Source organism: Brachypodium distachyon, chromosome 5 (genome assembly GCF_000005505.3).
Source record: "Brachypodium distachyon strain Bd21 chromosome 5, Brachypodium_distachyon_v3.0, whole genome shotgun sequence".
NCBI lineage: Eukaryota > Viridiplantae > Streptophyta > Magnoliopsida > Poales > Poaceae > Brachypodium > Brachypodium distachyon.
In genome coordinates, this window is record NC_016135.3 from 27466389 (window position 1) to 27481947 (window position 15559).

Here is a 15559-nt window from a genome sequence, read left to right on the forward strand (position 1 = left end):
CTGTAGTTGTTGTATTTCTTGAGTTGTATGTTACTTGAAAAATGTAATTTCAACTACTCATTGTATCGAATCCACTACTGTTGTTTCTGTTATACTACTTTGATCGATGTATTACTTGGGAAATTTCACTTCACTTGTAATATGTCGAAGATCTACATGCTACTAGTTTGGTGGCATGTTGGGTCGTTACAGGTGGTATCAGAGCAATGGTCGGTCTTAAGCTCGTAGGTAGCAAGGGACTGTAGGGCCATTAAGTCAGAGTACATTGGATCTTTTCATCTTATTCCATGCTTCATCCTTTGTTGCCTATAATCCTTGGTCTACTCTAATTCTTTTCCATCTATTGCTGTTGTTACTTTTCTATACCTTGCTCTATCTTAGCAGAATTGTGTCCATACTAACTTTTCGCAAGTATGCGGAGCCTAAATCTTGTAAGACTAACTTAAGCTATAAGACGTATAGATAATTGGCCTTAAAAACGTAGTTGGTCAGTAGAACTGTTTGTTCACTTGGGGTATATTAACCCAACGTTTTCTCAAAATTATTTCAAGCAGATTAATTTATACAGATGACATGATTACCTTATAAAAGGTATCCTGTCTCATACTTGTATTGCTCAGAACTCTGGGGTTGTTTTTGCTTCATCTCTCATTTGATGGATTTGATATACTATGGGTGGATATAGTATCATTGAATCCTAATCAAATGTAGCTAGTTGTGTGATGATGGAGGCGGTGATAGCAAGTTGAGCATTGCTCTCAGGAGAAGGGGTAGAGCATGTTCTGAAGAAGAGGGACATACCATTACCAAACTACTTATCTCAGTGTAGTATCTATTCTTATCTACTGCTTCTCATCCTTCCATAATCCCAAGCCAAGAAGTCTTCAGTGGGAAAAGAAATGCCTTACTGAATTTTAGATTTCTAACTTATACCTCATCTGTTGATCTTGACAAACACTGGTATACTGTACTGAAATTCCATTTTTATTCAATGATACTTCTTCTGAATCGTTGAACTAATATAACTCTGTACATTTTTCTATGAGTCCTTAGGAGTTGCATACCTAAGATAAACAAAGAAGTACATAAAAATTATTAACTGAAGACAGCCATGTCCTTAAATGGTATAGTATCTAGCCTGAACCATGTTATTGTTTTCAGTGCTTTACTAAGGACAACATAATAATATTTTAGTGTCCACAAGCTTAAATTTTAAATTGTCACTGTAAAAATTTCTGTTTTCTTCTACTTAAACCTGATGTATGAGGTAAATTTAGAGCCATGCTTAAATACATTTAAAAGGTCAGTGTACATACAACTTCCAGGATAGCTACTTCTTGCTGTACAAGGTTTGTACTGAGTAAACTGCTGTTGAAAACAGTTTTTCTAAGTTAGTTTACTTAGCTTTAGAAACTGTAAGTCAAGTTTTACAGTGAGCTGGGTGTAAACATAAAATAAATGCTTGCATGGTAAAGAAAAAGATATGTAGATCCATTTATGTTCTTAGTTCAGAGAAACATACTAGAACATTTGGAACAAAACTACTGCACTAGGTTTCAGCTTCTATTAGTTAAGAACATGTAATGCAACTGGTGGAAACTAGTAGCTTGTTAGCTTGCCTGTATGGTAAGGTGGTAGATCATGAAGTTTAAGTTATGTCCCAAAATAAACCTTGCAAGAACTAGAACCGACTAAATTAAAAGTTGAAAGAAAGCAAGCATCATTTATTTGACATGATTAGTAACAATAAACAAAAATAAAATTGCCATGTAAACTTAGTTGATAGCATCATTTTGACCTGTAATCATTAGGAGAAAATGCATTACCGATTGCATATGATCTAACCTGTTGATCATAGTAGTGTATTAAGCTTGACGTGCTAAACGACATTTATCTTTAATAAGAATCAAGTTGTGTGATTCAGGCAGTACAGCCCAGGCTAGAGGTGATTTTTGTTCAGTAACAGCTGAAATCAGCATGTTTAGGAATGAATTAAAATTTTCTTTATGCTTGGGTTAACACTTAACAGTAGTTTATATGAGCATATGAATGACAACCGTGCATATCTTTGTAAGGGCCAGGAGGGTAAAATAAAGTATTACAGGACTAGCTTAATAAGACCTTTATCTTTGTCACATGTTCCTTAGTGTTAAAACCTGAACAATGCACGTATATGAATGAGTAAGGTTAAAAGAAAATATTAATGCATCAGGGTAGTCAAGATCCTTCTGAGTTAAAAAAAAGAAAGATAACTGAATACTGTTGCATGGGCTAAACTTTGAACACTGAGAAGCATAACGAGATATACTTATACAAATGTAGCCCGATGGGAGGCATTCTCAGTAGGTAGGATTGCCATATGAAAAAAAGAAGGAAAGAGACATAATCATTAAACACTGATCCTAGTGCTCAAATAAATTACTTATTATTGTTCAGAAAACAGAGTAGCAAGTATAATTAATGTATTGCTTACTGTTTCTTTTTTCCTGAAGCAAAAGATAACAAATTTTGTCAATGGTCGGTCCTGTTAAAAATAATGACAATGGAAGCACACAACATAGTCAATTAACATCTGGTACACATAGTTAACAGATGGTATATCATGTACCAGGGCCAACCATGTATTATGAATTTTAATTGCCTGGTATAATTAAGTTTCAGTAAGCACTAGGCATAGGTTGGTAAGTTTTGCATCAGCAAGGAGAAAAGGATAATATCTATGTTCTAACTGGATAATATCTATGTTCTGCCAAAACCTTGAGTGTAACACAAGTTTAAGAAATCATTTAACATGAATCTGATCTGGTTTATTTCTGAGATAAGCCACTAAAAATAATAATGATAAACCACCAAGTAATGATTATATTTCAAAGGTTTATCATCAGGTCATCTCAACTTCCTGACCTTGACATTCCTCGTTAAGCATTCATCATATCCACGTATTCCATCTAATTCTGTTCTCACTCTATATCAGTTGAACATAGACTGCACTTTCAACTGTCCATGCAGAACTCCTTGACTTCAAATTTCGAGGACGAAATTTGTCTTAAGGGTGAAGATGGAGACGAGACTCCCAGCTGTGAACAAAATGCACTTCAAGAAGCAACCCTCCAAAAGTGTCCAGTGAAGATTGAATTATCTAGGCCATTACGTCTGTAGTTGTTGTATTTCTTGAGTTGTATGTTACTTGAAAAATGTAATTTCAACTACCCATTGTATCGAATCCACTACTGTTGTTTCTGTTATACTACTTTGATCGATGTATTACTTGGGAAATTTCACTTCACTTGTAATATGTCAGAAGATCTACATGCTACTAGTTTGGTGGCATGTTGGGTCGTTACAGACAGTAACCAATATGAATTGCATTGACAGGGACACAAAAAAGTAGCGAGTTTTTTTCCTTCTGTAAACAATCAATTCGGTTCCTTCTGTGGGCGTTAGGTGCAAAAATGGTGACACGGACGACATGTAGACCAACAATACATATATTTTGTCGAATAGTTTTTTGACGAACTAGACCGGAGCTTTGTCGTTTCAATTAAGCTGGAGGAAATTCTTTACAAAAGAACTAGTGTTCCTGGGAGAAAGAAAAGGAAAACAAAGGAAGATCTACCGGCCGGCCTCCAGGAGACGCAAATCATCCCTAATCAAATTAGCAACAGCATGAGACCATGAGACTCTGCAATCTTCCTCTCAAAACATTCAAAGACCTCGGCACGCGCAGGCGCAGGGTTTTAAGCCTCCATCGGCATGCGCTAGCTCTGCTCCCACGCAAAATTGAACAAAATGGCTACCGATGCAGTGGTTTCCAAGATAATCAACCAAATTTGATCCTTGTTACACACAAACTGAAAAACCCACCATGCGTAGTGGATACAGAATGCTGCCTTCTCAAATATGCTTCGCACAGCACAGACGTGATAACGACAGTGCACACAGCCAACGAGCAAGCTCCAGGTAACAAATCGTTCTGCGCAGACAGACCCAATCTCGATCTTTACTTGTAAACGAAAAAGGAATCAGTGGATCTTCTACCAGAATAAAAGTCACATCATAACTAAGTTAGAATCAACAACACAGACAGTTTACTGCATAACTTCAGTTACAGACTTTTAGTCGAATACTTTGCTGCATGTCTAACAAACATAAATAGTTGGAATTCGACGCAGATTCAACACAGGATGGATTAACTAGAGCAAACACACGGTTTGTCACACCCTCTTTTTAGCCATCAGCTTCAACGTCCCATCCGAGTGAACGATCGTTCCACAGCATCAGAACATTCAAAGACACTTCCCTGTGCCGCAATATACTGCTTACTTGAAACAAGAAGAGACCAAGCAACAGTGATCTCCACCTCCACCCCTCTCTAACCAAGGAAACATGTACACCGGCTTATACCGTGAGCTTTGGGCGTGAAGCAAACCTCACCACATGCGGCGGTATCACCGGATTGTGTGTAAGCTTCTATGAAAAATTTCAGGCTTCCTTTAATTTCTACAGAAACGACATGCCTTGACAGACAAAGGTAACCGGCTGAATTCTTGGGCAATGTTCCACCGCGAGATGCAAGCAACACAACTTTCACAGATGGGGAATCATCAGTAATATAAGTGACTTCATCACCAACGAACATGGGTGTCCGTGAAGGTGAGGAGCAAGCCACTTGACCACCATATTCAAAAGGCCATGACCCATTTTTGACATGGATACCCACAATAGTGGCCTGGACAGTTTCTTCAACTTGCTCCATGCATAACTCTGTTTTGCAGAAGCAGTTCTCAAGGGAAATGGCAAATACACCAGACTCAGGTCCTCCTCTGCAACAGTACATACGCCTGATCAGTGCTCTATCTTGAGACATTGTTCTACCTTTCACTATTAGTTGGATTTCAAGTTCAACAGGTTCCGTAATGACGATTGCACGAGATGGGCCAGTCAAGCACAAAACTCGATCCTGCAAGTGTTAACCCCGTTACTACCAGAAATCCTGGAAGAATTTAAAAATACTCTAATTCTAGGGGGAAAGATCGACACAATGCTACCACATGAAGAACATAACAAAAATCTAGGATAGAATGATTCTCAGATAAATATAACTACTGACATGCTAGTGTTTGTGCAGTAAGATCCCAAAAGAATAATGCAGTACAAATTAACATACTAGCATATATACCTACCACAGGAGAAGAGAAGGTTACGATTGTGATCCACGGAGCCTCGCACAGCAACCACGCCATAGAGAGACAATGGCCATTGGAGTCCACCTTTTATTTCTGCAAGTTTGATGTTGAAGATCTGCAAGGTGGCTGAGGCGATCGCGCCAGCGATCTCTGGGATGCATTCAGGTGTCAAGTGCGTAAAGTACATGGGACTCACCTGCGCTGCAGTGGGCACCAAAGTGAAGTTTGCATTAGGAATCTAACATGTGACAAATTAATCAAAGTAAGCTTGACTAGTAAGCATGCATGTTTACTACTCACTCATATCTGTGAAAGATCCGCACTTGCTACTGCCTCCCCATGAAGATTGCCAGTATCCACGGTACGAATTGAAGAGCTCCTCTTCGGCGGCCATCTCCTTCTCTTGAGCTACTTGTTCGGCTGACTTATCATCATCAGGAAACGGATCTTCTTGGATTATTGGCGTGTCTGATTCTAATCCGCACTCGAATGTGGAGTCTAGGATCCGGGCCACCTCCATCTCCAACTCGGCCAACCGCTTCCTGAAATTGCCTATGTCCATCTCCACCTCGGGCACCTGCTTCCCGGATTTGTCTCTATCCATCTGCACCATGGTCACCTGCTTCCCATCTGCCCGTCTCCTCCTCAGTATCAGACTTGGTGCGGGTTGCTCCTGTTTTCGCCGGATCAGATAGCCCGAGGCGCACCACACGGATTTCCTCCTTGATTCGGCTCATTGTATGGGATGTTTCCGCCATTATACTTGCCAATTCACGACGGACAGACGAACCTGGATGGTACTGCCCAATCTCTAACTGCTGCGCGAGTGTGCTCTCATCCGCCATCTTCAGTTCCTTGACAAGGTTTTCGCAAATCTTCTGTTCCTTGAGAAGATGTACGAGCACCGGAGGAGGGGCAACTCGATTCTTGGGATTCTTCCTGCGAGGAGCTACTTGCTCGGCTGATTTTCCCCTGTTCATCTCCCTCTTATCATCGTCGTCGTCGCCGGAGAAGACACGATGACCGGCTTCTGGGTAATGCAGGTCCCGTAACTGGATTTTGGGCATTGCGAAGTCGGGAAACGGATCTCCTTCGATCTCCAAGACGATTGGCAGCCCTGGACCACGGGTTTTATAATAATAATGTACTTGTACGAAAGAGGAGCTGGCTATCTAGGTCCTCACGCTCGGCCTCTCTTTTTATATCGTGGTACGCGACCGCTTAATCCTAAGGATCCGAATCGAACACGCATCGTTTTAGATGAAATCGAACACGCCGTTCAGAAGAAGGAAAAAAAGGAGTCCTAATCGAAAACGCTTTGTTAGGAATTAATCTTGGTTTAGGTAGTTCGAGTTAGGCTCAGGAATCGGCAAGTGCTTTTTTAGTCCGATAGGAATAGGAATATCATAGTTGCACGTTTAGGTGGTGTATTCGAGTAGGGCTTTGGTCCTCAAGCTGTGTGCGAGTAGTACGTGTTGTGTTTGACTCGTTTTGCAGTCCGAGTCGGTTTAGTACTCCGATTCATAAAAAAAAAGTACTCCCAGTTTAGCCCCTTCGATACCATGTGAGTTCCCAGAGTACATGTGAAATCAACCGTAGGAGGTGGAGGTGAGGGATAAAATGTCGAACTAGTGTCTGGTTCAAAAGGATTGCTTCTTGGCTAATTGGGACAGAGACAGCTTACGCACTTCACCAGGTGCCATCTACATACACACACACACACACACACATATATATAAAAGAGAACCTCTGAGTACACAGATAGTTTTTTTGAAAGAAGAGTACAGAGATAATTACGGACTTGTACATACAAATGATTGAACGGCAGTCTTTTTTAATGTTGTAGAAAGTTAATTTAATTTTTCATTGAAAGAATGGAAGGAATTCTATCATTTCATATGCCATGCTTTGCTAAGTATCTCTTTTTCAATTGCATTGCAGCAGCATAGATGACCGAATGCATGCTTGCTCAGATTCGAGGAGCTCGATCCTCTGGTTGAAGAATTCCATATGATCTACAATAAAGAAAGTTTTCTTAAGCTGCAGATGAAATGTCAGCAAGGTTTTGCAAAACAACCGCTTCAATAGTGTTCCATGCAAAACAGCTCACACTTGCTCACTATTGAGCACCAACTTAATATATTAAAAGTGAATCATCAACCGAGGAAATACCACTACATAATTAATGTTGCATGGGAAATTTTTATAATTTCTCCCTATTATGCGACAATACATTGTATATCAAGGAAGCAAAAAATAGCATCACTACTCAGAGAGTATTTGTGCTTCAATATCCACAGGAGAACATACTATATCAAATCAGAATTGTCGGAAACTGAATATAATTACATAACAGGTCCTTAGGAGTTACGACAATACGACAACTTTGAATTTGCAAAATAAATCCTAGTTATATCAAATTATAAATACCTAAATTGATTCTCAGTGTACGTGGATGCTTGTATATGGGCAAATAACAATAAAGTATGATACCTTTCTGCATGCTAATGACTTTACCCGTTCGTCTTAAGAACAAAAGCTTTAGTGATTTTGAAATTTGACGGGCACAAACTTCTGAGTAAATATATTCAAAGTTCACGATATCATATTCCACATGCTGAGACAATAAAATCTAAATAAGCTGCGGCCATGTGATGTATAGCTAGCTGTAAGCAACACATCTTGCACTCGTGATTTTATAGCTGGCCCGATCGATTAATTTCTTGTTGGCAGGAGGGAACATTAGTTCATGTTTTAAAGCATGACTTGACTCAGTACAAGTAGCCTTAATTACAGTAGTTTCTCGTAACAACAAAAGGACAATAGTGGATACTGGACACGGTTAGATATGTACATATACCAAGAAGACATTGGGTGCTCTTGGACAGGGAATATTGAAGTTCATAAGTTGCAGAGGAACATCGCACACACGTCTCCGATCGATTAATTAATTTCTTGTTGGACGCGAGAACATCAGTTTGTGTTTTAGAGGACGACTTAACACATTATGAGAAGCCCTTATTAACTTATACAACAGTTGGTCATTGCTACTAAAGGACTATGGTGGATATTGAATGAACATAGGACGTGTTTGGTTGCGTCAGGGGATCGGACTGGATGCTCCGTATCAGATCACCCCGCGTCGGAATAATGTTTCCCATCACGTGTTTTGTTGGTTAATGTCCGTACTGCTTTCTAATTGCACTCCGTTGTTTGGTTTTGGACGGAGTGCTTACACCTGCATCTGGCCGGAACGACGCCAGGTTGAGACAGTACAGAGCCACACAGGTACTTCTAACAATTCAAGCAGCCACAACGGCCAAACTTACAACAACGACAGCCCAACTGTCATCCAAGCAGTGCCAAAACAACATCTTTAGGAGTATCAAATCTGACAAAACTCATTTATCTAGTATATCCTTCTAACAATTCAACATATCAAACAAAAGACACAATTTTTAGGATCAAAACAACTTCACTCAAACAGCACACTTCCACACTTGACTCAAGTCCATGACCAAATTAACCATCCACATTCGTGCCAAGCCACCAATTGCAAGCAAGCTGATCAAGGAAGCAAATAAAGCTAATGATGTAGTGTTCTTCAAACTTCTCTCTTACTTCCCTGTAACATGAAACAGGAACAAAAAACCATTAGAACTACTAAATACAGGTACATTGATCTATGGATGATATATCATGCGTATATGCACAGTTCATAGATGGAAAACGAAATATATCATGCCTATATGCACAGTTCAGATATGAAAAACGAAATATATCAATGCATATATGCACAGTTCAGAAATGGAAAACGAAATATATCATGCATATATACAGATACATTGATCTATGGATGATATCTTCCAATTCCCAAATGAAATGAGCTGGCCGATTTTCAAGTATTGTCATGCACGCATGGCCAAATCAATTAAGCACCAGTTAACTTGTAAATAAATTGGAACCCGCTAGTAAATGACAGAACCATCGCAGATTAATACCTTTGAGCATTGCTAAAACAAATTCTCTCCTCAGATTTTCTGGCATTGCCATCATCATATGAATTTCATCAGGTTCTTTCACAAAGATTCTTGAAGAGCGAACTATTTCAGAACCTCTGAAACCCAGACGTTTTAATTCTTCAAGTGCCATCTTGTTGAGCTTCTCCTTGGGGTCTTCAGAACTAGCTTTCTCCTGCATTTCTAGCTCACGAATGGCAGCGTGTGCCATAGTTCCGACATGGACAGAGACACTCTTCAATTCACCATGCACCTCGCCAAACAATGCCATCATAGGATCTTGATTCACCCTAGTCTGCGCTCTCTCTCTCCTTGCCTTCTTGTAACCTAATTCAGGTAACCATGCTTAAATGCCATAGAACTCAAACAATTTCAAATCTAGAACTCAAACAACAATTTAACATCAGCAATAAGTAAATATCGTAGTTGTGAACTTACCGGAAGTTGCACCTGATTGGCTGGCCATGGGCCTTTTTCCTGTTGCCCTAGATCCTTCATCATCTTCATCAATCTCAATAGGGATTTCCTGTTCCAAGTTAGCTATTGCTTCATCAAAAGCCTTCCACATTTTCTCCAGTTGCAATGTCTTTACTGTATATGGCAGATAGCGTGTCATAGTATGGAAATGAAACACCATACAATCCTTTAGCTTCAGTGAAAGTCTGCAAGATAGTTTAACATATCAATGCAACTTAAATAACAACAAGCTTTGCATGTGCGCACATACAAGCCAGCAAGCATATTTTTCTACTTCACTTAATCACACACATGGCAAAGAAATCATTACTCTCAGCATCATTTACCAGCCAGCAAGCAATAGGGATTATTATTTACCTTACAATGATCATCATATTGTTGCTTCTCACATTGCACCATCTTCCTCTGATCATCCCAGGTAAAACCACTCCTTGCCAGCATTACTTCAATTGCACCGAACTTGGTCCTAAAGTGCCTCACTCTAGACTCAATGTGTGGAACTGCTGTTAGGTTATGGCCAGGTAGGCTTTTTGCAAGTTGAGCTTCCGGAACAGACGAGTAGCCATTTTTGAAACCACCATCACATTTCCACTTTGGGTCCATGGACAGCTCATATATTGCCTTAATAAGCTCATCATCTTCAACAATAGTCCACTTCCTCTTATTTTTTCTCCTTCCTCTTGCATTGGTTTCAGTACTATCCATAGCTGAAATAACATAAAAGTTAGTTAGTTTACCAAAAAAGATGAAATAGAATAAACAATAATAACAATAGAACCCTCCAAAATACACACCTCAGTGATTAGCTCTATAGTTATTATACATTTCTTGGGCCATAACATCTCTACGATGAGTCCACTCATTAGAAGAAGAGATAGATGTGATAAATTCGGGTGCATGGTGCTCCCCTTCATGTATATCTTGTTCCACCACAAACTCATCTTCATCCTCATCATCTCCCATCTCTTCTAAAATCAGGTTGTGCAGCAAACCACATGCCATTATAATTCTGCATTGTGTTTTTAGAGGGTAAAAGCATGGAGACCTCAAAATTGCCCATTTATTCTTGATTCTAGCAAAAGATCTCTCAACAATGTTTCTAGCTTTAGCATGACACATGTTGAAATATTCTTCAGCGCTATTTGGTGGATTTTGTGCGGTCCAACCACCAATATGATACCTCTGTCCTCGGTATGGAGCTAAAAACCCCTTCCCATTTGTGTATCTAGCATCAACTAGGTAATATTGGTCTGCAGGTACTCGTAAACCATTAGGGCGTGAGATAGCATCTCTTAAAACTCTCCCATCATGGGCAGAGCCCTCCCATCCAGGCAACATGTAAATATACTTCATGACAAGTCCACAAACACCTAAGACATTGGTATTAATCTCAGCCTTCCTCGACCTATACCTCCGTTTAATGTCTGCTGGGACAGTAGCCTTAACATGAGTACCATCTAAGGCACCCAAACAATTCTACAACAGCAACAGAAAACCAAGAAAAAAAATTAATACAAGCCATTATATCATTAATTTTTCAAATATGGTACTATACTGGATCAATATCTAATTACCTTGAAATATTTCCATTTTAGATCATCACTGTCCTCAGGTATAGGCTCTGGTTTCTCAAGCAGCAAAGAGTGCAGCTTAAGCACAGTTAGAAGGCAAGCATTGAAATTCCTACTCACTGTCTCTCCACTCCTGTAGAAATACTTGCCAACTGTCCTATTCTTAATATGGTGAGACAAGGTATATAGAAACTATTTCTTCAAGTGAAGTATTGTGTGTGCCCCTAAGGCCACCAAATTCTGCCACCATATCACACAGAACGTGGAAGGTTCTTCTATTAACACGCAGCTCAGATATGCAACCCTTGTCACTCTCATGAATCATCTCAAACAATCGCTGAGCCCTAAGACTCCTATTCCTAATCCTCCTCTCTATTTTCAAACACCTTCTTCTATAGGCGACGGAAAACATTAACCACACATAGTAATACATCATTACTAGACTACTCATCATTAGCCTAATTCTCAGGTTCCTTCTTCTTGATCGTGCGTTTAATGGGAGACGAGCCATGTTGGTCTACAAAAATTAAGATATGGTCGCCGGCTAGGTCGCCATCGTGCGGAGAGAGGAAGAGAAGCCGATTCCCGGATCTGATTTTGCTCGAGGTCGGGCGTTATTCCCCTAGCGAAGAGATGTATCCGATACAGTTTAAAGCGATTACATAGAGTCACGACCAAACACCCGGACCCGTATCGGGTTACGGGGTATCTAATACGGGCCCAAAGTGCCCCAACCAAACACGTCCATAGTGAAATATGTACATATCGGACCACGGACACATTATAGGGCCTAACACAATATGTGCTTTAAGACGGGGAATATTAAAGTTCATCATTTACAGAGGAACATCGGACACATAAGTGAGTTACCACGGAGGCGCTCGTGGGGGATCCATAGCGCCAAGAGCTGCACCCATTGCACGTAGCTCCATGGCCTTCCCCACTCTCACTATCCCCTCCCTATGAAAAGGAAGAAAATATTAAATTACTTAAGTTGTGCTTTATATCACCTGGAAGCCTAAAACTTTCAAGTCAAACGCAATTAGTAGGTGGCAGGTATGAAACAGCTGGTCTCACTTCTCTTCATTAAACCAACAAATATATAAAGCAATATTTCAGTTGAAGGTAAGAAAATGCTTAACTAACTTCATCCATGACACCAGCACAAGGATGGGAAAAAGCATAACACTGAAAAACATGTAGAAACCTATATAAAAAGAGAACACCAACAATTACAACAATCTAACAAGGGAGCTCATCTATTCGATTACCATACACATAATAAGCATGTGACCAGTATAAGCCAGAGTATAATAACGCATTGGATTGTATCATATACAGATTCGAGCTTTTTGCGTGGAATATACTTTCAAAGTACCTAGGTTCGAATAATTTAATTATGTAAAACGGGTCCTTGGTTTGAGATAGAGGAGCTTACCTTGATCTTCTTAGTTCGTGGTTCGTGGTTCGAGAAACATAATGCTAATGCTACCTACCAGGACGCCACCAAGTAGATTTGCTAAATCTCTTTACTCACTATCGGAGTCAGCTGACAAAAAATAGTAGCACCATGATTGAGTCAGTATTAAATCATATCATAGGTGACTGGTATGATAAGCCGGATTCAAGAAATCGACAGATGGATACATTGTTTGCAAGGCCATTACTTTAAAATAATTGAATATATTGATGGCCACAAAGCCATCAAATCTGCATGTTGAATATTCATAACTAAATTACCGACTTCTTATGATGCTGAGGTGGTTAGATTCAGAAGTTACATCCCTGCTTTATTTGCTCAAAGGGTGGTCTATTTTGCCAATATCACGAGGAAGAAAGGTTCATTGAAATATTCAACATTTAACCTATGCAACGAAAAGAAAATAAGTTCTATGTTGAAATCTAGTTATAAAAATAAGATTAATAAGGTGCATTCAATTGGGCTCTTTTGCATTGACAATGACAATATTGACTACTTTATCAAATAACGAAAGGAAATAGCAAGCAATGAACACATCCGAGAGGAGTCCATAACTAAAAAGAGCAGATGAGCAAAGAAAAAAAAACATAGTTGTGAACAAAATGAGCAAGGGAATATTTAGAAGCTAAAGGTTTGAAAGAGAATGACATCTGTGTGCAGGAGCCATGAACTGATGAATTCTTAAACCTGGAATCCATACTTCTGCCAATAACCCTAAAAACTATGAGGATACTAAATCTGGCTCTGTTAAAACATGGAAAGTACCATAAACCAACAACCACTATGCCAATTCTAGCAAAGATACTAATGCAGATAGTCAATTTGCTATTGGCTGAAGTCACCAAAAGGTCATGTAGTAGCCGAACTTACCTATTAACATTACTCCTAGCATAGATTCCACTATTGGATCGATTGGAGCTGGAGCTATCAGAGTATTAGTCCCAAGTATATCTATTAGTCTTGAAAATAAGTTGCACATTGTAATATTTCCTCAAACGCAGGAACGGCCGCATCACCATGCCTTGCAAATAAAACTCCAGCTGTTCCCTGAAAAAAAAGGGAATGTCAGACATAGTATTTTGCCAACACACCGGTTCACTGGCTTGCTAGATTTTGCTTGTTAAAGTGCAATCAAGAAAATGAAGTAATCAACTATATTAAAGATAAAACCGGACACCATTGGTTAATAAATAGAGAAGCTTATCCATAAAAAAAAGCAACCAAACCTGATCCTGGACGAGCATTCCGCCATGGCCTACAGACCATGTGAGTTAGAAGGAGATGTGTGGTTCTGTGGTGCCACAACAAATGCTTCCTTGGTGGAGTTCGTTGCTTTGGAGGTCGACCCCATCCCCAGGCTACGCCACCAGAAGAGGCAGCTAGAGGGAGGGGCAGAGGTGACATGAGAGGGGGTCAGGGGGGAGGAGGGGGAGGGGCGCAGCAGGCAGAAGCCGCGGCGGGCGTTGGGGACGGCTACAAGGGGAAAGATGAGAAGGCAGCAGGGAAGCCCGACGGGCCTGGCCCGTTTGTGCCTGGCCGGCACGGCCCGATTAGCGATTTTTCTTTTAATTGATACACTCATAACTACAATGCTGGAATAAAAACTGGCGAGCTCAAGACTTGAGCCCGAGACATCTTCTTCAGTCCATCCAACTCTCAACCACTAGGCCATGTTTGTTGTTATGACAAGTCTCAGCGAAAGTCCTTTTTGACACAGTTTTGGCTGCGACGGAAAAAAAAACAGGCCGACGGGCTTCTGGGCTGGTAATTTTCAGAGGCTTTTTTTCCAAAGCCCGTCGGGCTTCCGGTGCCGGCCCGGCCCGATAGTGCTTTGGTGCTGTGCCTGGGCCTCCAGGTGGCCACTTGGGGCCGACCCGGCACGGCCCCTTTATTGTCGGGCTTCGGGGGCCCGGGCTAGGCCCGTTTAATTTGTGCCGGGCCGGCCCGATAGCCACCTATAGTGGGGATTGAGAGATGGACACCTCGTCCGGTCGGCCCAGTTGATCTATGAAGCCCACATGGCCCGATTAACGTGAGGTTTTCAAATTTTTTTCTAAGAGCAGCAGCTCTATAGAACAAAACCAAATAAATTACAGAAACCACCACATTAGAGATTATATTATAAAAAAAACCACACTAGAGATTAGGGTTTCACATAGCGTAACCTCCCTCTTGCTAGCGTCTAAGCCCGTTTCTGACAGGTATGGCCCACTGTCGGGTCAGCGTGTCCAGCTCGGCCTCCAGCGTGTTCTTTTTTTTTCTTGCTCCCTACCCAGCCTCCTTCTCTGGCGAGGATGCCGAGCTCGAGCCGCCTCCTCCCTCGCCCCATCGTTCCGGCCCTAAGCACCTCCGCGTAGCCCCGCCTCTAGCCCTCTACAGCGCCTCCTCCTCCCTGCTCCCCGCGCGCTGTTGCTCCGCGCGCCGCTGTTCGCCCACGCGCCACTGCTCCGCTAGCCCACCGCTCCGCGTGCCACAGCTCCTCGCGTGCCGCCACTCGCGCCGCGCGCCACTGCTCTGCTAGCCCGCAGCTTCGCGCGCCGCTCGTGCCGCTGCTCCCTGCGCGTGACTGCTCTGCCGCTCCTTCGCTGCTCTCCGACGGCCATGGCAGTGAGAGCCCATCGACCTTCAGATTGGAAAGAGAGAGAGAGAGAGTGCAGTGAGGAAGAAGAGATAGTTGCCACTTTGGCTTGACAGGTGGACCCGCCTCATTAGAAAGGGGCTTAGACGCTAGCGATCAAGGGGTTAGGCTAATCCAGTGGTTTTTAGAAACTAAAACGTAAACCGGTACCTATGTGAAACCCTAGCCCCTAATGTGGTGGTTTTTTG

General features: G+C 41.3%; 2 protein-coding genes and 1 long non-coding RNA gene across 3 annotated transcripts; all 3 read right to left on the reverse strand.

The window, feature by feature from the left end:
- Positions 1-4285: 4285 nt before the first annotated feature.
- On the reverse strand, positions 4286-6282 carry LOC112269438. The gene is made up of 3 exons (XM_024456199.1): positions 5487-6282; positions 5184-5387; positions 4286-4960 (listed from the first exon to the last, which is right to left on the reverse strand). The coding sequence occupies exons 1-3, from the start codon at positions 5797-5799 to the stop codon at positions 4902-4904; spliced, it is 576 nt and encodes a 191-aa protein (XP_024311967.1). The 5' UTR covers positions 5800-6282; the 3' UTR covers positions 4286-4901.
- A 2196-nt stretch (positions 6283-8478) lies between these two features.
- LOC104581463 lies at positions 8479-10224 on the reverse strand. The gene is made up of 4 exons (XM_024455511.1): positions 10040-10224; positions 9644-9867; positions 9188-9532; positions 8479-8811 (listed from the first exon to the last, which is right to left on the reverse strand). The coding sequence occupies exons 1-4, from the start codon at positions 10093-10095 to the stop codon at positions 8804-8806; spliced, it is 633 nt and encodes a 210-aa protein (XP_024311279.1). The 5' UTR covers positions 10096-10224; the 3' UTR covers positions 8479-8803.
- A 473-nt stretch (positions 10225-10697) lies between these two features.
- Positions 10698-14161, reverse strand: LOC104581464. Its single transcript, XR_001404742.2, has 5 exons — positions 13960-14161; positions 13604-13780; positions 12692-12802; positions 11257-12213; positions 10698-11158 (listed from the first exon to the last, which is right to left on the reverse strand). It is a non-coding gene; the product is annotated as an uncharacterized LOC104581464 (long non-coding RNA).
- Positions 14162-15559: the final 1398 nt, after the last annotated feature.